This window comes from Haliotis rubra, unplaced genomic scaffold (assembly GCF_003918875.1).
Source record: "Haliotis rubra isolate DU_JTF1 unplaced genomic scaffold, ASM391887v1 Scf561, whole genome shotgun sequence".
Lineage (NCBI taxonomy): Eukaryota > Metazoa > Mollusca > Gastropoda > Lepetellida > Haliotidae > Haliotis > Haliotis rubra.
In genome coordinates, this window is record NW_025767259.1 from 333,350 (window position 1) to 357,964 (window position 24,615).

Below are 24,615 nucleotides of genomic sequence, written 5' to 3' on the forward strand. Positions count from 1 at the left end.
TCAGTAATCTCAACAACGCTGGTTTGCTCATTCGAGAGTAACCAATTACACCTCGCTGCCTCGCAATCTGCTTGAGCTCCCGAGTAGTAGGCATTGTGTACACACATAACTAGATCAATCTCTAATTGGGCCGCCGGGAAGGTAACTAAAAAAATTTGTTCACCAATAATAACCGTATCGATTATTGGCTCAGTGTCGTGTATTCCCGTTTTATTATTTCCAGAAAGTCGCTGATATATGAATGTAAATCAACTGATTCAGTCAAAATATACTCTCTGAAGACATCCTGATTTACAACAATCATCATTTGACAGTTGATGTGTCCCAATTCTTCGAGTTTGTTAATAATAAGAGGCTTGGCATCAGTAATAGATACATGTTCAATTCGCCCAGCTATTCATTATTTTTATACTTGTAAATAATCTCTAATTACACCTCTATCCTGAGGAGGCCTTCTACGTTCTTTTCTGTAGTCTTTTTCTTCTTCGTAGATAAGATGATGTCTGACTACGCTTTGCTCCGTGAGCTTTGCATAGGCAGTAGTGACCTTTCACCCGACACCACACACAGAACACGCGTGTAGTTGATACTCTTTATATGAAAACAACAGTACCCCTCAGTCCTGCATCTCCTACCGCAGGCCTCGGTCTTCCCCATAAGTATGTATTGGAATCGGTACGGGGCGGGTCTCATCTTTGGTATACTTATATGAGTACTTAGTCTAATTGTTTTACAACCAACGCAGTCGCTGCTAGACACAGCGCGATAAATCCAGTTCCCGGTCCTTTTGCCCCGGGGATGGTGTGTAGTACTGAGCGAGTGTGGGCTTAGGAGGGAGTGGTTCTAGCTGTTTACCGGTTAGCAGGTATAATTCTCTCGCTGCGTCGTCGACATCATGGAATGTTTTAACGGCATGGTTCTCACGCCTGAGTTGTTCGTTAATGTAATCGATCCTCTGTACATGTTTCTTCGCGTACTCAGCTTGCGCTGCTTGAAATTTCTCAAAGTCCAAATCGTGACGCTTCCGTTCAGCCTGTATCTCGGCCGCGTTCGACTCCCGTACTTTCGAGAAGAGGAAATTACTCCCGGAAAATGCCAGGGCGTTTACTAACGCCCCGCCGACCATCATGGCGATCGTAGCCATCCTATATATACCGTATATGACCGTCTATAAGCCGAATTTTGAGGACCAAAAAAAGCAGTCTGTAGAAGGGGGTCGTCTTATCCATGGGTTACGCTTTCGTCAAACTTTTTTCCAGGGGTAAGAAAACAACATCGTATCACTTTGTATGAACAAACAACAGAAGACGACTTTGTCAGTAGAGACGTCAAATTTGCAATTAAACATCACTAGACAAGATTATTTACCTTTTAAGTTACTTGTATAAGTTGTTTTTGCTGGGCATTGTATTATTTGCAGGGATTAAGATTACCGTGCGTATTTGTCTCGTACACAAAGCCGGAAATAGCAATCAGCTGTGCACACGTTTCCCGGCGAACAAGTTCAAACATGCACAATAATATAACGGGACGGATTCTGACGCAGTCATCAGTAAAATATAATACAGAATACCATTATTTAACCCAAAGAAATATATCCTAGCATTGTGTAATTTTAGTTACAGTTTTTGCTCTATAAATTAATTAAGATTACCGTGTGTATTTGAGCCGGAAATAGCAATCAGCTGCATTTTTGCACACGTTTCTCAGCGAACAAGTTCAAACATGCACAATAATATAACGGGATGAATTCTGATGCAGTCGTCAGTAAAATATAATACAGAATACTATTATTTAACCCAAAGAAATATATCCTAGCATTGTGTAATTTTATTTACAGTTTTTATGTAAAATATATATAATCAACACTAAGGTTATACGGACCCTCATGAACGTGGTAAGCACATGGAATGGGGTAAAATCCGGACGCCATTTAAATTCACACATTTTTACCGATGTTACTGTAAACTAGCAGTCAATGGAAAACGAGGCGGTAATCAGTTCGTGATTGTTGAATGGGGTAAAATAAGCAAGCCAGTTTGTTGCTACAATAAATATGATATTTAGAGAAGCAAAATATATTATGCATTTTCTGTCAACTACACTTCGTTTCGATCCGTGATTAGACACAATATATATGACAGTGAATTCTTTGAATAATGTGGACCAAAGTTATAATTATTGGTAACTGCCAGTTGTCTGTGGTCTGTTGCCGCGATTAGGACCCCATCGCGGGGGATCGACTTATGCACGAAACATACCATTTTGACACTGATTTTAAGGGTCAAGTTTGGGGGTCGTCTTATCCATGGGGTCGTCTTATAGACGGTCATATACGGTAGTTACATTTACTTTAAAATATTTTCTGGTAGGATCCCTTGTTTTACGAGGATGTCCTTGGTGGCCATCGCCATACCAAGGTTCATAATAAGCATACCCATATCCTGCAGGTTGAAATCTAACTTGATCGTCGGTTGTTTAAGCACCATTTTGGTCAACCGAGCGTACCCTACAGCTAGACTGGCGACCACAGTGGCGTGGTATGCATCGTTGACGTACATTTTCCCCTCAGACATTATGTATATGATATAAAAATATATATTTATAACATGATATGTGGGTTGACCTCTAATTGTGGGAGAGGGTTTCCCTCTCGGGGAGGGACCCCCTCCTGGGGGGTTGTTTATTATAGAGAGAGCCACGGCAGCAGCACCTGCAATCCACAGAAGTGGAGCCTGGCTCCACAGTGGAGTGTAGTTACTCTTATGTTGGTTAGACCACCTTTTTTTACCGGCAGCTACTCTCTTAGGGTTCTTCTGCCTGGTGACGGTAGGATTCACCTCCAGTTGGGGTTCCCCCAGTTGGGTAGGATTTCCCTCGTTCACCTCCTGTGCAGCATCCATCTTGTATACTATTATTATTATTTTTCCCCTCCTTATATTGGCAATGCTTTGCTGTGATAATCGCCGTCATCACCGGGGCTAAAAACATACCGTATTTGTGGTACAGCACGCAGCTGACAGAGCTCAAGGCGTGTTCAATAAAAGGGTCTTTCTCAAGGTCCTCCCACAGCGCTACCAGTCTCTCAGTCTTGTCATCGTCCCCTCGCTTATCCCCCTCCAACAGTTGTTCTAGCAATTCATCACACTCCATCTTATAATGTAATAAGTAAGTTTTAGTTTTAATAATATAATACCCGATGCAGGTGAAACACAGCGAAATGAAGGTTAAGTTGCACACGACTAGCACTTCAAAAACAACCATCACCCTATAGAACTGTAACAATTAATTGGTAAGCTTTGCTAAGCATTTGCTAAGCATTTGCTAAGCATTGCTAAGCTTTGCTAAGCTAAAACACCCTATAGGCCACGGGTTGGTCGGTCTTGAGCACGAGCTTAGCATGTTTAGTTTCAGCGAGCTGTTTCTTCACACGTTCTCGTTCTAGTTTGCTCATCACATCGTTCTCTCTCAAACACTCCTCCAACGAATCCCTGTCCTTACAGTGGAATAAGGCCACCCATCGCGTCTGCTCCCTGAGGTCTTTCAACACCGAGTTGAACTTCTGCGTTAGCACCCAGATGCTGTGCTTTGCGTGCCGGCCGGAGAAGGCCAGGTACGATGGCATGTCTCTCTTTTTTGTTATCTCACGATTAGCGCTGCAGTCGTCCAAGATAAACAGCGTCGACTCCCCCTTGAATTTGTTGTGATAAGCTTTCAACCAGTCCTGCAGACGTGTTCCCGGGTCGTCCGGGTCTGTCATCACCCAAGGTCTTTCCGTGTACGTTCTATTCATGTGCAGAGTAGGGCACATGATAACGATGTTATCGAACACATCCCGGTAGTACCCCTCCAACATATCCAGCACGAAAACGGTCTTCCCACAGCCCGTCTGCCCGCACACTATGGCGCAGTGCGGGTCGCGGGGTAAATCAATAGATGGCTTGCCGCCATCAGGCAGTGGCCTACTGCCATCAGTAGATGGCTTGCACGAATCTCCCATTGTCTATATTAAGTTGCGCGTCCATAATAACGTACAGATATAATTTCAACTTGCCCGCGGGTTGAGCCTTCTTGGTAATCTGTATTGTTATCCCCTCGCTGCCGTTGTCGATGCGGCGACCGCAGCCGTGCAATTTATCGTCATCCGTGGATCGCATGTCCAACTACAGCGCGTTCTTGGTGGTCAGGTTTTTACCGATCTGCACGGAGGATAGGTCCAGGTCCTTGATGACGTGTTGGTGCCGGGTCGGTAGTTTCGTTATCTCGTCCCACTGCTGGTGTGCCCTCATACCGGCGCTGAACAGCTGTTTGGGCACGCCATCCATGGTCACTTCCACCTTTTCAATCTCGGGGTTGAAAAACTTCTCTCTGTCCCTTCGGAACGGCTCGTAATCCTCCACGGGGACAATCAGGATGCCTTTCATCGATCGCGTCGGCACGTTTAGGTTGATATTCCACAGCGTGTCGCTCTTATCCCGCATGGCCGCTCTATGCCTCAGTACCCTATCGTACAGGATGGCCACCTTCCCCGAGTACTGGTTTCGAACCTGCCTTGCCAGCTCCGGGCTAGTGACCATGTCGAACTCCAGAGAGATGTTGTCGATGGTGTAACTAGCCTCATCACCGTTCGGCCTACGCACGACTTTGCTGTAGTCGTTAAACGTGAGCTCGTATTCAAGCCTATCACCCAGCGCGGCCTGGTAAAACGGTGCGTGTCCCGTGAGCAACTCGAAGTCGAGCGGCACGCAAAACCTGTTCTCGTACGCTTGGGCGATGGCCTTTTCACCGTCCGAGATCTTGTCTAGCTGGTCTGCCATGAAGCCGTACCCCACGCTCAACCGGATCGATTTGCTGATACCTTGGTACACGTCATTGACGCGTTCTCCCTCGCTTTTGCAGAGGTCCCCGTAGCAGTGAAACACGTCGGTGTCGTCGATGCTCAACACCTCATTACCACTGATCTTGATGGTGGTTTTCTTGATGATGGCTCGACCTACGTTCCGCACAAGCTCGCGTTTGTCGTTGTCGGAGGTCAACGTGAGGTTGAACGTCAGTCGAACCATGCCTAGTACGATAAGGTCATTCTCACCCAGGTTTGGGAATCTAACCAGCAGCGTTTGGTTCTGGTCTATCTTGCTGGGATTGTTGGTGATGGTCACCGACTGGCGCACGGCTCTGACGCCTAGAGGCTCTCTTGATCTTCGGAAAGGATGTAGTTTCCTACCATACATTGTTATATAGATAAAATATAAAAGTTTAATATAAATAATGGCTGAAGGCGGCCATGAGGACATCCCGATGGATGATACGGGTGCTGGTGCGTATGACGATGACACCTCATTCATGGGCGACACCATTAGCAACGAACTTTTAAAATCAACCGTCAATGACTACTACGACGCGTTGAAGTCAGATAGAAACTACATCGAGCTGTTGTGAGACTATTCCAAGTTTACCATCGACAAGAAAGGCACGCTGCGATTGAAAACTCTCCCGGAGGTCGATCTCATGAATAAGAGCACTAGAAAACCACTCGCTCTGTCTACGCTGGTCACTCGTTATGGGAGGCAACTGATCCGTGATGAACTAGGCTTCATAGATTACGGGGGCGCACGGCCTAAGCTTCCCCCGAAGGTCGTCCAAGATCTGCAAAACATCAGGGCCGAGCTCAGCGGTGAAGGTGATATGCCCCAACGTGTTAAAGAAACATCAGACAGTATCGAAAAAATATTGGCCACGTACCATGACAAACCCTTGTCTGGTTTCGAATTCCCTGTTCGAGAACTGTGAGGCCAAGACAAAGCCTTGAAACGTGTACGCGGAGAACACGTGAACAACATGGGGAAACTGAACGAAGTCGACGAGCACATCGCTCGCGAGAAAATAAAACTCACCGAAACGGAGGACGATGATATGAAACGTCGTATCGAGGAGAGAAAAAAAATTTGAAGACGAGAGACGGACTCGGTTGGAATCCGCTTCCTCGAACCGGGAAGCCCTCCGATCCCAGATCAGTCGTGTACGGGAAACCATCGATCGAGTCCTAAATGAGGACACCACGCTAGCTGACAGGATCCGAATCCTCTTCCGAGAACAAGGGATTACTATCGCCAGCATTCTGACGGCATTGGGATTCATCATATCAACCCTGGTGGTGTCGCTGAGTGGGGGTACCCCCACACCAGGTGGTACACCCACTAGTGGCGTCAGAGACTGGATAAAAAAACACCTGAAATCCCTCGGGGAGGCCCTGGCTAAACTCACTGGTAAGGCCGCCGAAGCCCTGCCCGGCATCCTGGGTAGCATCATCTCGTGGCTGCTCAGCACGCTGGCTAAAACTGTCACGTGGCTCGGTCAAAACCTGTGGGCAGCCATCGTTGCCGTGGCAGGTCTGGTGTACGTAGCGGCTAAGGAATTTTTAACCAAATGAGCCCCACCCCGACCGCGACCCCGCCAACCACCAGCGGTGTTTTACGGTCGATGTGCTGCTGATTGGACGCCTGCACGTGTGGGGGTTGGGGTTGTGGGGTGTTGGTTGAACCCTGGGCTCCGGGGGTGGTACGACTATGCCCGTTTCACCAGTGGGAGGTGGGACATGACTCACGTTGATGCCTACATTGACACCCAACTTCTGGTCGGCCGTGGCTATGACTATTTCGTTCTTGTAACCCACCACTTTTTTTACTCTCAATTGCATATCGCTCGGAGCCATGTACAATCCCACGTCGAAGACGTAGTCGACTTTCGACCGGGCGTATTCCAACACGTCTTGGTAGCGTCGGTAGATCAACTGGAGCATTGATAGCATCCTCGACGTTGGACACGAAGTGTTTCTGCGCGTCGTAAGCAGTCCCCTTACCGATAATACTGGAACGCGTTTGCACCTGCGCACCTAACAGCGCCCACACGTACGTTCGAATCGAGTCGTTCAAGCGTTCGGTGCCGGCACGAGTAAACCCTTTCGACGTGTCCAGCATGAACATTTTCCAATCGTCCCCGGGCCCCTGCTCGAACCTCCAGACTCGGTAATCCTTGCTGGTGTCGAAAGCCATGTAACGGTCATCCCACTCGTTTGTTGTGATATGATACGACTTGTAACCCCAATCTTTCACCAGCTGTTTGCTGACTTCCGCGATGTGCTTATTGTGAACGATGGGGATACCCAACCCATGGTTCGAGCCCGGCAAACGCCAATCCGTCTTCGGGTCTAGTTCGAATTCATTGCAAACGCGTTCGTAGGCCCGTCTATCGTACGGGTTGTTTACTGCGTCCCATGCTTTGTCCTGTGGGAGCAGAGCGCTGATCTCTTTGAGGATACGCCTGACCTGGTAGTACACGTGAAACGTGAACACAGACTGACTCAGAGGCCCCCCGCCAAGTGTCGGTTAATGTCAAGCCACACCTCGTTGTAGCGTACCACACAGCGAAGTTGAGTTGATTCTGCCAGAACTGCATCGGGTTGTTGAACCAAGCGTGGACTACACTTAGCGTTAGTCACCAAAAACCTATGCCTGGCAAATACATCTATAAACTGGGCGCCGAAATACAACCCAGCAGCGTCGACCACAATCTTCATGTGTGGGAAATCTATGTCCAGTTTAGGGTAAAACACTCCCGGGGAGTACAACACTCCTTGTTTGTCCATTTTTAAAGTATTATATAATGGGTATATATACTCTAACATGTACGTAACACTTCCAGGAATAACGAGCGGCGTTTCCGTTCAGTTGATACACGTGATCGGTAACACGTCGGGCCAACTCGAAGTCGCACTCTGCGACATCACCTACCTACCCGCGATGGACTAACATCAACGTCAACAACAACAAGCTGTTCGTCAGTGGCGCCCGCAACCAGATAACTGACGGCTACTACAGCGTGTGCTCGCTAAGCGATAAGGTCTTCAAGCCCTTGGGGGCCGAACTCAAGATGAACGACTCAAACGGCACAGTGGTGTTAATCAACAACGGAATAAACCCCTTGAGGCTCGGCCGACCATTGGCGAGGACACTCGGTATGCCGCCGGACGAGATAAAACCCACAACTACCGTCACAGGCACGAAGTTACCCGACCTAGTACCGTACCGAGAGCTGTGTATTCATCTCGGCCAGTTGAGCACAACGGACAACATTCAAGGTGGCCACCCTTCCACGATACTGAGAGCCGTACCGGTGAAAACGGAGAAATACAACGACGGCAGAACCGAGTCGTTTTCACCGCGGCAGTATAAGAGGTTAACTCGGGGCAAAATCCCTGAGCTGCTAATATCGGTGTTAAATATAAAGCATAATCCTGTGAATATAGGATACCTCAGCATAACGCTGCACATAAAATGACTAGCGCACAAGGCACTGGAATGAGGTTGAAAAAATGCATCAATGCGGGGATCTCCTACCCTCGGGACACACGCGGATTCGACGACCCGAGTAGATGGTAAATTGTATGCCTTGGAACTGAAAACAACATTTACAAACGCGTTAAAAGTCCCTCGGTGGAACCCTAGGTGATATAATAGATACCTCAGGAGCGACCGTCAACACTCGGTACACCCTAGTCCGCACCGGTGATGATAAATGGATGGTATACCCGTCGTTCGGAGGCAAACTGTTCGACATAGAAGATGTTGAGAGCACGACCGTCGCCCGAAACAAGCCATATACGCTCGTCTTCACCGACGATGACAAGTGGGTGTTGTTGCCCGATAAAGTCGACTGGTTTCTCAATATTAGGCTCGGCTCCCCTTACGTGTTCACGGAGAACAAAGACAACTACCTAAACAAAGTCGTGAACAACGGAACCCTGCTCGTGGCTTACGTCCCGGCGCAGAGACGTAGTGTAATCATCAGCCGAGTCGCCAGTATGGCAGCCCACATGCTATCTAGCAAGCCCGGGATGCAAAACGTGACATTGCAGTTGGTGTCTGAATTCGAAGGCGTGGTCAACATCCTGGCGAGCCTACCGGCGAACTCCACGCTGGTCATCAAAGTCTACCTAGGGGAACCATCGCCGGATGAAGTCGAAATCGTAAAGGGGGTCAAACTCCGGTGGGTGAAACGGCACCAGTATCAGGTTTGCACTGTTTACGTGCGGGTGGGTTCCCACACCAGTCTGCAGGGGGTCACCGTGACCGTGGAAGACACGATATCACTCACCAAGATCTTCCTACCCGACAACATACACTTCATGGGGGTGAAGTGCACCCCTGAGAAATTATCAGAAAAACAATTGGAAACTATCTCGTAATAGTATTATAGCAATGGCCAATCATCATCGGCCCAATGCCACACTTAACAATCTAGGAGACACGGAGGGATTCGATCTGCCCGGCGAGGAAGACGCCTTGTACGTCCTACACTTGAAGGACAACGTGTATAGGCGGGTGTCGTTATCAGATTTTAAAGGGCCTGAATGGTTAGTCAACTTAACCCTCACCTCACCTTATATCTCCTTGAAACAAAATAATACTATCTCCGAGATTAGGAACAACGGCATCATTCTCGGGTCGTTCATTCCGGGTTCTAGTGTACAAGTCATACGAATACCGGGCCACTCCGGCAACATGTTAGCTTCAACCAGTGGGAAGGTAAAGATAGAGCTCAAATTACTCGATTACCAGCAGGATTTTAGAGATCGCGAGAAAAACTTCACATTCATCATAGACGTCTATCTCGAAGATAGGATTTTGACTAGTAATTTTATTTACCTTTTAGATGGTCTTCTGTTAGGTTGGGAGGATAGGTGTAATTACCAACGTTGTCGTATTATTAAGGTATCGGGAAACAGACCTTCAGCAAGCCTTGATGGTGTTCGTGTCCTAAATGGAAGTAGAGCTGAGTCCACGATTTTTTACACGCAGGTTAATCTAAGTATTATCAGCTTTAAGTTCATTAATCGAAGGTTAAATGAACCCCAATTAAAATATCTATTGTAATATATATTATAGGATGGGTCTATACCCAGTCGTAGAGGAAGTCGTGGAAGACACGATATCACTAACCAAGATCTTCCTACCCAACAACATACACTTCATGGGGGTGAAGTGCATCCCTGAACTATTATCAGAAAAACAATTGGAAACTATCTCGTAATAGTATTACAGCAATGTCCTGGCGGCATCGCCCCAACGCCACGCGCTTTAACGACCTAGGGAGGATTCGACGGAGGGATTCGATCAGCACGTCCTGCTATTAAGAGATGGCGGGTACATACGTCAGCCTCTGGCAGACTTTAAAGAACCCGCATGGTTGATCAACATGACCCTCACCGCACCTTATATCTCGATAAACAAAGATGGGTTTATCTCCGAAACGGTATCTTGCTCGGGGCTTTCATTACGGGGAATAATATAGGTTTCCAGCTAATACCGGGTAACACGGGGAACATGGTAAGTGGGTCTGGTTTGTTTGACTTTGACGTACCCGGTTTCCAGTCGGGTTTTATGATTATGAAACCAGGCTCCACACTCGCCATAGAAGCCTATCTCGGGCTAGGGACTGGTATAATAACATCCTTTTTAGACGGGGTGCTAATAGGTTGGGACCCCATATACGATGACCAACGTTGTCGTATCGTCATACAATTGGCCCCCTTAACAGGTTCTGTAAGCATCTTAGTAACCCCCCGTGGGGTTCGTGTGGAAACATGTCCTGTTATTAGCCTCTCACATATTTACCTGAGCGGTACTCTAGACATTATAAGCCTCAAATACACTACGCAAGAATTAAATAGTGCACAATTAGAAAGTATCTCATAAGATATATTATATGCACACAGAATGGGTCTGTACCCAGTCGTAGAGGAAGTCGCGAAGACCCTGGAAACCGTAGACGGATTCCGCTTGGGACAGTTATGTGATGTAAAACGCCAACTAGAACAAGACCGCGACACGCGGAAAGCACTATATAAGAAGTACCATAGAGCTTTTAATATCATGGATGGGACTGATACTGCCCTTATGGCAACCAGCATGGGACTTGGGGCGGCAGGTGTTGGGTTGTTAGCCACCATCGTGGACGCACCTATAGTGCTAGGCATTGAAATAACAGCTGGGGTGGTAGGGATGGCAGGATTGGTGTTTAAGTTTGTATCCCGCAGACTGCATCGTAAAGCGTTGAAACACGACGAGATCAGGGTTCTGGCTGAAGCAAAGCTGAACACAGTAAGTGAGCGTATTTCGACAGCACTCACTGACAGTAAGATCTCGGAGGAGGAATTTCGCTCAATCCTCTCTGAACTCGACAAGTACCGTAAGATGAAACAAGAAATCCGGTCCAAGTCTCGTAAGTCTGCTATCAGCGAAGACGAGAAAAAAAAGTACATAGAACAGGGGGTACGAAAAGCCCAGCAAGCCTTTATTACGAACACCAAAGAGATCATAGGCGATTCACATTAAACTGTTTCATCGAGGTCAACGCAACATAGTGTCAAGTGCTAGTTCACGGTCATAGCGACACTATTGTGCCACGTGTGGTCGGGAAGTTAACTGGGGGTTCAAAAGTAGTATATACAATGGTGGCGAGATCTAAGGGTCTAACAAAAGCTTTATTTGTGAAATCAAGCTTTACAGAGGCTTTTGTTGGACTTGATCTCGGACTATCATTATATCTACTACTACAGACGGTCGGACGGACAGACAAGGCGACGACTATATCCCCCGGCATTACATGCTGGGGGGGGATAAAAATCTCCAAATAGCAAAAGGCCCCACTTTGGGATCTGCCTCACATATCTTCCAAGTTTTGCTAAAAGATATTAAGAAATTTTCGAGTTCGAGCTCTGGAAACAAAACCCACCCCTCCCTTTGGAGACTAAGTCCGAAACGTTTCCATGGAAACCGAGAAAATGATAAATCACAAAAATCTGTAAATAGCAAAATGCACCACTTTGGGATCTGCCTCACATATCTGCCAAGTTTTGCTGAAAGATATTAAGAAGTTTTCGAGTTGTGCTCCGGAAACAAAGCCAACCCCTCCCTTTTGGGACTAAATCCGAATCATTTCCATGGAAACTGGGAAAAATATAAATGCCAAAAATCTGTAAATAGCAAAAGGCACCACTTTAAGTTGTGTTTGATATATCTAACAAGTTTTACATAAATATATTGAACGGTTTTCGAGCTATGCTCCGGAAAGAAGCCCACCCCTCCCTTTAAGTCCAAAGCGTCTCCATGGAAACTGAGAAAATAAAAAATTAAAAAACCATGTAAATAGCAAAAGACAGCACCTTAGGTTCTGTTTGTTATATCTACCAATTTTGGTTGAAAAATATTGAACAGTTTTTGAGTTATGCTCCGGAAACAAAATGATTACGGACGGACGGACGGACAAGGCGACGACTATATCCCCCTGCATTACGTGTCGGGGGGGATAAGCATCCAGTGAACCGTTCTTGAAATATCTTGCTGACAATTCAGGTTAACATGCTGAAATCTTCAAAGTGTTGTCGTTACCATGAAAATTATGTAAAGGTCACCAAAATTTACTGAGCCCTGCGTCTTCCCTAGATAAAGCTTGGTGTTGAATATGAAGAAAATCCGGGACTTGTTCTTGAGATAGCTTAACATGCAGGTAAACGTTAATGTCCCCTTGACCTTGAAATGAAGGTCAAGGTCACCAAACCTGACTTGGACCTTTCTTATACTGTGATGAAGCTAGGTACCCAATATGAAAAGAATCTAGTCAATGGTTCTTAAGATATTCCAATTCGTACGGACGGACGGACGGACGGACGGACGGACGGACGGACGGACGGACAGAGCCTAATACTATTTAAAAGCGCAGCGGGGTATAATGACATAAGTGGGATGTGACTGTCAAGTGACTGTGCTGGGCACTTTGCACGCTTTACAGGGATGATTGATGTGTCTGGGAATGGGAGTGGTGGGAAGCGATCGAGTGGGAGAGAGGCCAGAAAATTTGATTCACTTAGCCTACAGCACGTTTCCACACCATGGTCGAAGTAAGAGAGATTAGAGCATACTGTGAGATAGGATAATTTTCAAAATGCAGTTTTTGTTTATATTTGTCAGCTATTTATGGATAACCTCAGTTATAATGAGGAAATAATTTTGTCCGGGAGAGTGGAAACAGGTCCAATTTTTAGTCAAAACAGGGAGAACAAGCAGCCAAAGAATTTCATCACTGGAGCTAATGTGCATTAGATTTGGATTTTAGATATCTCCATCATATTTTATGCATATGAATAATTTTCTCATATGCACCTCAGCATGCATTGAGGTCCAGTGTGTATTAAAAAGTGTTCTCCACTCTTCTACATAGTATGCAAGACCTTAGTCCATACATACATTATTGAAACATTTTGCTGGGAGGACATCTGTAATTGAGTAGTGAGTTGTTCCTTCTGCATGTTGGCAATCCAGTAACGATACACATGTAATAACCCAACGAGGTCAGTGCATTTGGAGATCAGTGTTTCTCCCCGGTATCCAAAACTGTGATTCCTCCAAGGGTTGTCTGATGTTAGCTCAGTGTCCATGGTGTGGCGGTTCTTTGAGGATCAATTCAATATGATATCTTTACATTTATATAGCTTCCAAACACAATTCCAAAAGCCAAATAGGAGGACCTTCCATTGGATGTGTATTCTCCAGAAAACAAACTAAAGGTACTTGGGTAGATCAGTACATGTAGATAAGTGGCTTGGAAATCATGACCCAATATGTGGTCCCCTGATGTAGAGACCATTCAAGTGGCGGAGTTTCTACTTATAGGGCACTGAAAATAATCATGCTGAAGATCATGCAGAGCTATTCTTTGTCCTTCTTCAGAACAAGAAAGATAGGGACTAGAAACCTGGGGTCTTGAGCCATTTACCTAAGGACTCTATCACTAACAATGTACTTAAAGGTCACATGCAACGTAAAACATAACTTTGCAGATTCTGATACCTTTCGGTATGGACTTACCAAAACAAATCATCAAAAATGCAAATTCAACTTATAAAGTTGAAAAATAACGCGATGAAAAAACCCGTGCGAAATCGGAGTTCAAACGATTCACTAATTTTCCCCCGACTTTTCGGGGGAAAACTGGTTTCAACAGCTGGGCTGCGCTCATAGCACGTGCGCAGTGAAATAGGTTCGCGCAACTTGGAAGCGGGCTGTCCGGTGAATACTCGGTGAAGGCTTTGGTGTGAGCTATTTTCCTAATGTTTTGTTGATATCTCACAGGCTCAAAGCTTTTATATGTTATGACAGTAAATAAACTGTTTATATAATTTCATTTGTCTATTTCACCACACGTTCTTCTTACCGAGTCACTTTCTCAGTTCAATACTTAAAAGCACTGTCATTATATAGCGTTGACAGAATTTCTAACTGTGATATAGATATGTCCTTGTCACAGACAAAACTCAATGTCTTGTTTTATTGACACCTGTGTGTCTGCCTGCCTGTCTGCTAATGACAATATTCAATACACAACTGCGATCACTGACCACATGCAATTTGAACTTAACACCAATCAGGCTATACACCATAAACGAAACGCATTGATTTATGGCCCGAGTTCGGTCTCTGTCACATTATGTAATTAGACAGACAGGCAGGTGTGATACTCGAACACATGACATGTTATGATGTCTGTTGATTGCAAAATGTTATACACAAAAAATGAGCATGTATTTACAAAACCCAACATCTCTATATATACACACACAATGAGCCGTGAGGGCACCCTGCAAATGAACCAGCCGTTACACTTGAGTGCACACCCACCCGCTCTGACTGGGTTCGGTATCCCGGCTGCTTCGTTTCTTGGGAAGTAAACCCAAGTACACAATATTGCACTTTTGATTTGCGATTGTACGCTTATAATTTTGTTTATATGTTTTTTCATAACCAGCAATGTATATAATATGTCATGAATAAGTGATAATTGTGTTTTAATTATGTTTGATTTTTTGGTTGCATGTGACCTTTAAGGTTGTTTGAAGCGCTGACAACTGAGGCTCTCGGTACAATCGATGAGGAGGACTGGATGTCAAAGGTGGTGGTAACCAAGAAGTTTGTAACCTTCTGTCAGGATACTAGAAAAGCGGCCTGCCTACTTGGGAGGTGAAAATCAGAAGGTCCCATTTGCACAACAATGTCTGACAGTAATTGCTTAGAGTCTGTGGATCTGGCAGACTCTGTCCCCTCCTGGGAATTGCTGAACATGACTGCTCTGGAGGCAGAGGTTGAAGTAGGTCGCATATTCTGATGTTTCCCCATGTCCAGTATTTCTGCTTGTCCCAAGAAAGGAAACCGGGATCCGTGTTGGAAGAGATATAGAGCATGAACACAGAGTTCCCTAACAAAAACTTCAGAGGTTGATGTCCATTTAGAATTCTCTTATGTGCTGATGAACAGAACTCTGCAAGGATTGGTCCTGGAAGTAAAGTTCAGGAGTCTGAATTCACATCTAGATACTTCATCATGAATAAAGCAGTTAGATACGAAAATGAAGAATTCTTAGCAAGTTGCAACTTAATGACAATCCACAGCAAGACAGTGTTTTTACTAGTAAAACAGATGTCTCCCCCCTTCCCGCCCTTTCCCCTAATTCAACGTTGAGACCTCAAACAATTTGATTCCTTCAATTTCAATATGTCTAAGTATGAAAATACATATTATTGATAGTTCATTGTGCCTTATAGTAGTACATGGTTGATGCTTCTAAGCTTACTAATAATTGGTATTAAGCATACAAAATTTGGTGAAAATGGATGAAGTGATTTTAGAGTTATGATGCGTACACAAACCCTACCCTTCAAAAAGACCAAGTCCAAATTTGTTGCCATTGCAACAGAATAAATTAGAATTGACAGAAAAGTTCAAACCCCCAAAAGGCACTTAGATGATATGGACAGGCAGTATAGCAAATTTGGTGAAGATGGGTCAATTAGTTTCACATTTATGCTCCAGGAAACGAACTTTATCCTTCAAAGAGACAAAGTCCAAACTGTCATTGGGATCCAACACTGTGTGATGTGGAAAAAAATCAATTAAACAAATCCCTGAAACCCCCAAAAGGCACATCTACATGTTATATAGAGGCAGTATACCAGGTTTGGTGAAGATTGTTCATATAGTTTTAGAGTTATATTCTGGAAAGAATGGGAATGCAGATGCCAATGCCAACGGAAACTCAACCAAAAACAATATATTTCCGACCCTTCACGGGAGACATAACAACTTTAAGGTAGGGTCTACAATGATCATGCTATCTTCCTTGTCATCTATGCAGGACCCTGAAGTTGGCCAAAATGACCCTGAAAGTTCCAAGAGGAGGGTTTCAAATGAATGCCCCACACAATGAGGAGGCCCATGTGGTGACTATGTTGCCTGGGGGGTGCCCATAGTCGGGTGGGCAGTATGGCCATGGCAGCTGGAGCAGAGATAGGGAGAAACTGTAGATGAATCCCCATCTGGAATATTTCTGAGCCTGTTCTCAATTTCAGCTTTTCTCCAATGAAAAACAGGATTCAAAGAGTGATTTATGTAGCGATAATTTCTGCCTGGATTTCTGCCTTTCAAAATATTTGAGATCATTGATGCTTTCACCATCAAAGTTTGCATTAACCTTTTTTTGAAGAAGAAATATTTTCACACTTGCAGCACACCATGTGTGGGTGGCAAGATACCATGAAGCAGTTACACTGCTGACACATTCGCATGACTGCAGACTACACCATATTAGAAACACGAAACATGAACCAATTTGTTCATGACTCAAAAGTAATAACAACTACGTTGCTGCAAGCCTTATTTCTTCTTTTATCCATCTTCAGGCTGTATATCCACTGCTTATTGGGTTTGTATGTGCCGTTCATATATGCCTCATAGCTACTTGAGGGACTTTTACCTGTTACATCATGATAATGTACACTCAGTTGTCATCTTTCTGACTGGTATTATACCAGACAGCCTATACTAATAGGTAAGTATGAATAAATGAATGAAAACTCAAGAAAGTAAATATTATTACAACACATATACTGCGATTACTAAGTTAATACCCGCAAGAAGGTCCGGGTTGGAATGAACCTTCAGTAACCCATGCTTGTCGTAAGAGGCGACTAACGGGTGGTCAGACTTGCTTACTTGGTTGACACATGTCATTGGTGCGCAGGTCAATGCTCATGCTGTTGATCACTGGATTGTCTGGTCCAGACTCGATTATTTACAGACTGACGTCATACACCACACTATACCAAAATCAATATTTCATGGATCACCTTCCTCATATGTTCGACATCAGTATGTTATTGCTTCAATGTAACATGTTGCATCGCATGCATAGCCTGTCACTGGTTGTCATAGTGTGACTACATAACATTATCAAGTACAAGTGGGAATGGTGGTGTTTCTAATGTGGACATACACAAGATAAGAGTAAGGATTTTCCAATCCTTGTGGCATAGAAGAGCTGTGAACTGATGGCGCTGAACAACTAGATTGAAAGCAGACAGGATGTCTGTTAAATATCTGAAGTTTAGTATTAGTGTGATTGCAGCCATAACATAGGAATTTGGCAAAAGTGTAATATAGGTAGAAATGTTTTTTACAATTACAACAAACAAATGAAGAACTCAAACTAATAATATAATAGAAATAAAAACCTCCTGTTCTTCTCTATGTTTCTGGTCCTGATCTTGCAATTGTTTCTGCAGCTTGTGCAGCCTTTCCTCCTGCTCCTTCAGCTTTGCTGTCAAACTGTCATTGGGATCCAACACTGTGTGATGTGGAATGATGTTAAGAGTGGAATCAGGTCTGTATGATGAATCATCATCGTCGTCTGCTTGTTGTTTCTCCATTTTCCTTTCATTTGTAACGACATTCGTGTCAGATTCTGATGCTGTGTGAATGTTGCTACTGATACTATTTGTTCTAAATAATGACTGAGATGGGCTTGGTGGGCAGCTATCTTCAGAGTGATGCCTCTCAAATTTGTGCCTGGACATATTTTGATGCTTTTTTTCTCCCTCTGTTGCCCTTTTCATTAGTGTGATCACTGAGTTTTTTCTGCCAAGATTTTGTGTCTTTCTGTGTATTTTCAACATCTTCTTCACTACTTCCTCTGTCTTTGCATTGAACTGAAATTATATGTTGCAAAGTTAGTACTTTGAAAAATAAGTAATACAATCAATTTGTAGGAATTTGTTAACAGACATTAGTCGTGGAGTTGAACCCCCGGGATGCCAAAGGGACATATATGAGGGTCGTTCAAACAGTAGTTGGCCTCATCTATAAAATGATACAAATGCAGGTGTCTTTATGTTTGTAACCTCAAACAAAATGGTTTTGCTATGTTCCAGCTTTCACGATCCCTATTTATTTTTGTTTTAATTTAAACATTTCATTCATCCACCCCCATTACGGAACATTGACCTTCAGGCCAGGGAAATGAAGGTCATTGACATAGAGGAAATACGATCCCTATTTTGTTTGACTTATTATCTTGGTATTCCCAAAAATACACAAAATCTGTTTAAATGCATCACAAACTTCAGGGAACAAAATATGCAAGAAACATTTAGTGTGTGAGATAAGTAGAAGTGCTCTAGAATCAAAGTTAGATATTAAAGTGCATAAAAAAACTACAATCTCTTGTTAAAGCGACTCCCCCCTTCACATTTACTGAAAGAGCTTGTTTTCAAGGTACACCCCCTTTCAGATGACGTAATCGATAAGGACATAACTTATTCAAATGTTTTCACTTCTTCATACATGATGCCTAGGGTTCAAACTAAATACTAAATGGTCACAGAAGCGTCAACTCTCAATATATTGCAAACAGTGCCAGCTTGAATATCTGGACACAATGATTTTGAAAGATTAAAATGGGTTTGTCCTTAACAAACCAAAATATATATCAAGCAATCCTAATCTTTGAATGTTGATTGGAATTGGAAGTCATCCAATACTATACTGAACATATTTTACATGATGTTATCTGAGGGCATACCATTATCCAAGAGGTAGACCATTATCCAAGAGGTAGACTGATCATTTTCCGTTTTCAGCAATTTTTTAAGAAATATTATACCCCAATGTGTTATGATGACTAATATCTCGTTAACCACATATTTGATTTTTTTTATATGGCTTTGCTAATGATTCCTTCAAAATAAAATGGAAGCTTTTCAAAGATTGGACATCGAGAATATAGTTAGGCCAACTACTTTTTGAATACACTTTACATTACCATCAAACATCATCTCAAACAAAGAATATATATTTCATACTCAGTTGCAACAAATACACCACTTGCAAGTCCTTTTATATGAAGGTCAGTTCGATAAGAGTAAACACAATCACCCTACCCTGCTGTTTACACTTTCAGTAATGTAAGTGACACGTACCCTACTCACTAATTAACAAGAAACTGATTGATACTTCCTGCTTCTGAATAATCTCGGAGTCAATACCCGCTAATCAACAAAATGTAAACACTTGCTTGTTTATACAGTCAAACTGCCCACTACATGTATTAATTATTCAGGGTAAGTGTTACGCACCACTCACTGATTAACAAGATACTGATTAACACTTCCGCTTCTGAATAATCTCGAGTCACAGGCTAATTGTGTTGTTACATCATTTGGACCTAATTGCATCAAAGGGTTACGCCGTCTTTCATGTGCCGGTTTTAACAGATTGGTTTTCATAACAACTTGTTCGTTGGGACTGAAAAACAATGCCGATATCCTGAATAGACAGATGCCGATGTTTACAGAAGTTTCTAAATGATATTAACGTGCATTTCTGCCGGGACTGAAACTTTGTGCCGATGTAGACAGAGTGCCGGTGTTTACAGAGGCCGGTATTGACAGAGTCCACTGTATTATAACATAATGGACTCATCACCCTCTCATTATTAATCCCTATCCCTATCGACAGAACAAAACTGGCTGGGTGGGTGCTTTAGCATATGAGTCATGATAAGTATAAATTATATTCTTATCTAAAAAATACATCTTTTGCCTTATCCTGACTCAAACTAATTGTTTGAATCCCACAGTAAGTGGTGGGATCCATCGTTTGCAGGATTCTGACGATCCTCTGGTCTATAGTCTTTCCAGACATCTCGTTAACCGCTTATTTGATTTTTTTATATGGCTTTGCTAATGATTTTTCAAAATAAAATGGAAGCTTTCAAAAGATTGGACATCGAGAATATAGTTAGGCCAACTACTTTTTGAATTGAATACACTTTACATTACCATCAAACATCATCTCAAACAGAGAATATATATTTCTATACTCGTTGCAACAAATACACGCACCGCAATTTGCAGCCTTATGTGAAGGTCAGTTCGATAAGAGTAAACACAATCACCCTACCCTGCTGTTTACACTTTCAGTACAGTACCGGTACTCTGTCAATACTTACGGCGTCAATCCGGGACTCAAATAAAAATGCGGTTTTGACAGAGGCTGTTGGCGATTTAACTAATTAGTCGCTTATGGCAGCTGCGCTTAAGCAAGACGAAGTTACCTGTCGTACTGTCACTTTAGCATTAACAAGATGTTTGAATAAGGCAGTGTCTGAATGCACATGCATGTTGTTTAAATCAAATAAAATGTCTGAAATCTCTTGGCAGTTAAATTTCCAACTGATGTCCATATATTATGCGGCAGATTTGCGCAATGTATAAACTATTTTTAATGTTGTTGAAAACAACGATTCTTGTTTATGCTTGACTAGCGGGTCTACAATAGCACTTGTCAAAAGAGGCAAAATAATGATGTTTGCACAAACAATGAGGAAATCGATTAAATAAATTGAAATCAACAATAACATTCATAAAAGTTGTCAAGCGTGCACATACAATTACTATTTCTATTATAACATAATGGACTCATCACACTCTCTCATTATTAATCCCTATCCCTATCGACAGAACAAAACTGGCTGGGTGGGTGCTTTAGCATATGAGTCATGATAAGTATAAATTATATTCTTATCTAAAAAATACATCTTTTGCCTTATCCTGACTCAAACTAATTGTTTGAATCCCACAGTAAGTGGTGGGATCCATCGTTCACGGATTCTGACGATCCTCTGGTCTATAAGCCCCATGGGAATGTGCATCTTCTACCTTTCCAGACATCTGCTTTCTTCTTTCAATGGGGCAGCACCTCAAAAATCAATCTTATTGATTCTGTGGATTTTGTAAGCATGCTTAGAATTCGATTCCAGCTTGCTTACAATGATTAGTGTGTTAAGAGAACGATCCGTAATCTTACTCAATCGTTCTTCACTCATGTTCTGATTTATTACGAAAACAGGGGTACATGGACTCTCAGTTGGTGGTTATGATCCTTAAATGGTGATCTGACTTCCATGAGTCTGCATGACATTGGTGAGTCTGATTTTAGTCTCTCATCTCCGACTGGGTATTTTCAGCTGTAGCACGACCACTAGAGATCCGAATTGACATATACCTTCCGCCAATGGAGAAGGTTCCGCCTCCACAATAAACAGCCCAGGACACGTGCAATCAAGTCCAAACAGGAACAATTACATGTATTGTTAGTAATTATTAGTAAACTTACCTCTGGATTATGGTTGCCTTATTCCTGTGGATTCCACAGACACATACAGAATGGAAATGAAATTTTTTAACTAAGTCATAGCTATCCCTAGTGGTATGCTTAAAAGAGTTATGCAGTTATCTCCCTTGGCTGTAACGTCACAACATAGTTGTTGAAAACCTCTCATGATTTTTCTGAAGAAAAACTAACATCTTCTGCATCTCCTCGTGGGGAGATTAGCGCGGGCACTACATCCCATAATCCAGAGGTAAGTTTACTAATAATTACTAACAATACATGTAATTGTTCCTAATTATAAGAGTAAACATTCCCTCTGGATTATGGTTGCCAGAATCACACATAAGGAAGGAGGGTTTATGCAGATGATGAATACAGCAATAACCACTAACTATCTTGTTATAGTCTATGACATAACAATCAGGGTAACTATGACTTAGGTGATGAAATGATGAAATGTAAATATATGAATTATATGAATTATCTAGATCATTCCCTGGATATTCTAGTATTCAATTACCTAAAGGGAAGGATCATACTCGTGAGGGAGAAATATTACGTCACTTCCTGTCCAAGACCTCATAGGTGGTTCTGTAATAGTCTATTTGACCGATTCTCATTTAAACCGGTTTCTGTGATGTCACTTCCTGTTTGATGACGTCACTTCCTGGTCTCATGCTGGGAAAACTATTGTTCACTAAGTTGGGGTCACAGTCCTGGTAAACAAAAGTGATGGTCCTCCTAAGCCAAGACGATATAATATGCAATCAAGATCTCCGAAGCAACAATTGTCTTGCATGAGATAAAAAAGACAGCGGCAAATACGTCTGATATGGAGAGTACGCTGGAGAATAGGTCATAGGACTCTAGTTCAGTCTGATCTAGAGGCAGATGTAGGGAATACTTGAATCTGGGATACTCTGTGGATGAGAGACCGCTAGCAGATGCCCGATTCTTGGCAAGAAAAAACTGGTAAAGTGCTACATGACAGCTATCCATAGCCTCCTGTAAAGGTGATTGACTAAAGTCTATGGCAAAAAATTCTGGTATTCTGAAACTGGAAGCTGTATCAATGACAAGGAGAAAACCCCACCTGTTAAGGAAAAGAAATGTCAAGGAATTTCCTACATAGGTTTGGAAGACTTCTGGGGGGACTACAGAATGAGACAAAGCCAACATGGGGAAGATTGTAGGACTAGGAGCTGAAAAAAATAAAAGAATAAATAAAGAATTAAATTCATAACTGGAATGATCTAATCAGCTTGTAGATCAAGCTGTTAGAACCACTGCTAGTCCTTGTATATCTTAAACAGAAACGATTGCTGATCTGTAGTCCACCATAGGACTGTTTCAGTGTCTTAACGTCACGAAGATAAAGATAGAAATCCGCTAAGAAATCTGAATTCCCCTCAACATAAAAAATGGAGGATCGATATCAGAACAATGAAAACATATCCAGAGATTGGTGAAACAATTTCCTCATTGGATTGTTCTGGAAGTTCTTCTCCAATCAAGAGGCGAGATGGTACTAGTGCTGCCGAATAGTCTAACACAAACACTCAAGTGTGATTGGCATCAGAAACTGCCTGAAAAAACGACATCCAAAGAGGAGTGGGCAAGCATCCCTCGTGGGCTGACATGACCACCACGGTATCTTGATTAATTGCCAAATAATCCTCAAAACCTGGGTGAGGAAGCTACCCGATACCCAAGACAAGGCAACCGCCGTATGAAAAGATATCGATCTAGTATGCATGGGCTAAAACCTAAAAACTCCCTTGGACTAGGAGGAACGTGATTTAAATGTGAACGAAAGTTTGGGATAATTCGAGAACAGATGTGAGAAATCCTTATCAATTGGAGCACTGGCGAGGAACAAACAACCCCATCTTAACAAGGTTGACATGGGCTTGTCTATCCATACCCCTAGCCGAGGATGCTAAGCCTTTGTATTTACAAGATTGTGACTGAATTGTCCAGCCATGTTGTACAGTGAACGCAGACACGAGATCACAGAATAATGTCCCACATGGTGCATAAAATTCTTACAGCGCATCTCCAATGGCGCGTTATATGTCTAAATAACGTACCTTCAAAGAAAAGCACATACTAATCATGATTAAACCCATGATTAAACTCATGTCCGCCCGTAACACTCTACAACCTAACAACACGATGTTTACGGCAGCCATTTACAATGTATGAGCTCTCAGCCAATCAGCGTCATTCAGTCCGCAGAAAATACTACTTATCAGCCAATGAAATAATTCGTTATACTGTAGCTTACACAAGGTCTAAGCTGGTTCCCAAGCTGGTTCCCGGCTCCCGTTACGCTCTCGAGCTTGCGCCACATTGCGTATATAGCTAAAAGCGAGACAGGGCCCAGCTGAACACAAGGTCGCAAAGCATGGCAGAAGTAGGTAGACCAACGGAAGAAGCCATGAGCGTGTTTAGGGAGATGAGGATGATGAAAAAGTAAACGAACGACAGAATACACCTTCCAAGATCCGTCAGAATGCAGAGGGATAATAGGCACTTGGTAGAACAATAAATGTGCCCTATAACACGCCTTTTCCAGGTACAAGGCACATGCTCAAGGTGTTGACATGTTACCTGTTATTACCCCAGATAACCCAGGCTGCCAAGAGGCGCGAGAAAATTGAATAGCCACACGATTTATCCCACCAGGTACCCATGTACCCTGCTGGTTATATAGAGGCAAATGAATAAACACACTTGCCTGTATTCAGTGACTGGATATCAGGCTTGTTTCCAACCTAACGGTATATATAGCCCGTGCCTCCCGTGGAGCACTCAGCTGACAGTGCATGCTGGCAAGAAAACGCACGTGTCATCCCCGTTATCTGATTTTTGTACCTGGCCGTCACCTGGTCCGACGCATGTGCTACCTGAACTGCCGACGCCTTGTGGGACAGCGGATTGAGTTTGAACCCTGGCCTCGAATATAGCCGTGGTGTTGCTAATTCAGTAATAATAATAATATAATAATAACGAATGTTACATATCGCGAAATCCAACCACAAGGTGGATGCTCAAG

General features: G+C 43.3%; 1 protein-coding gene across 1 annotated transcript in view; it reads right to left on the reverse strand.

Annotated features, from left to right (window-relative positions):
- Positions 1-24,615, reverse strand: part of LOC124254062 — a 239,774-nt gene that overhangs the window by 204,731 nt on the left and 10,428 nt on the right. Inside the window, exon 3 of the mRNA XM_046687914.1 lies at positions 17,621-18,094. Within this exon, the coding sequence (XP_046543870.1) occupies positions 17,621-18,094 (474 nt within the window). The remainder of the gene's footprint in view (positions 1-17,620; positions 18,095-24,615) is intronic.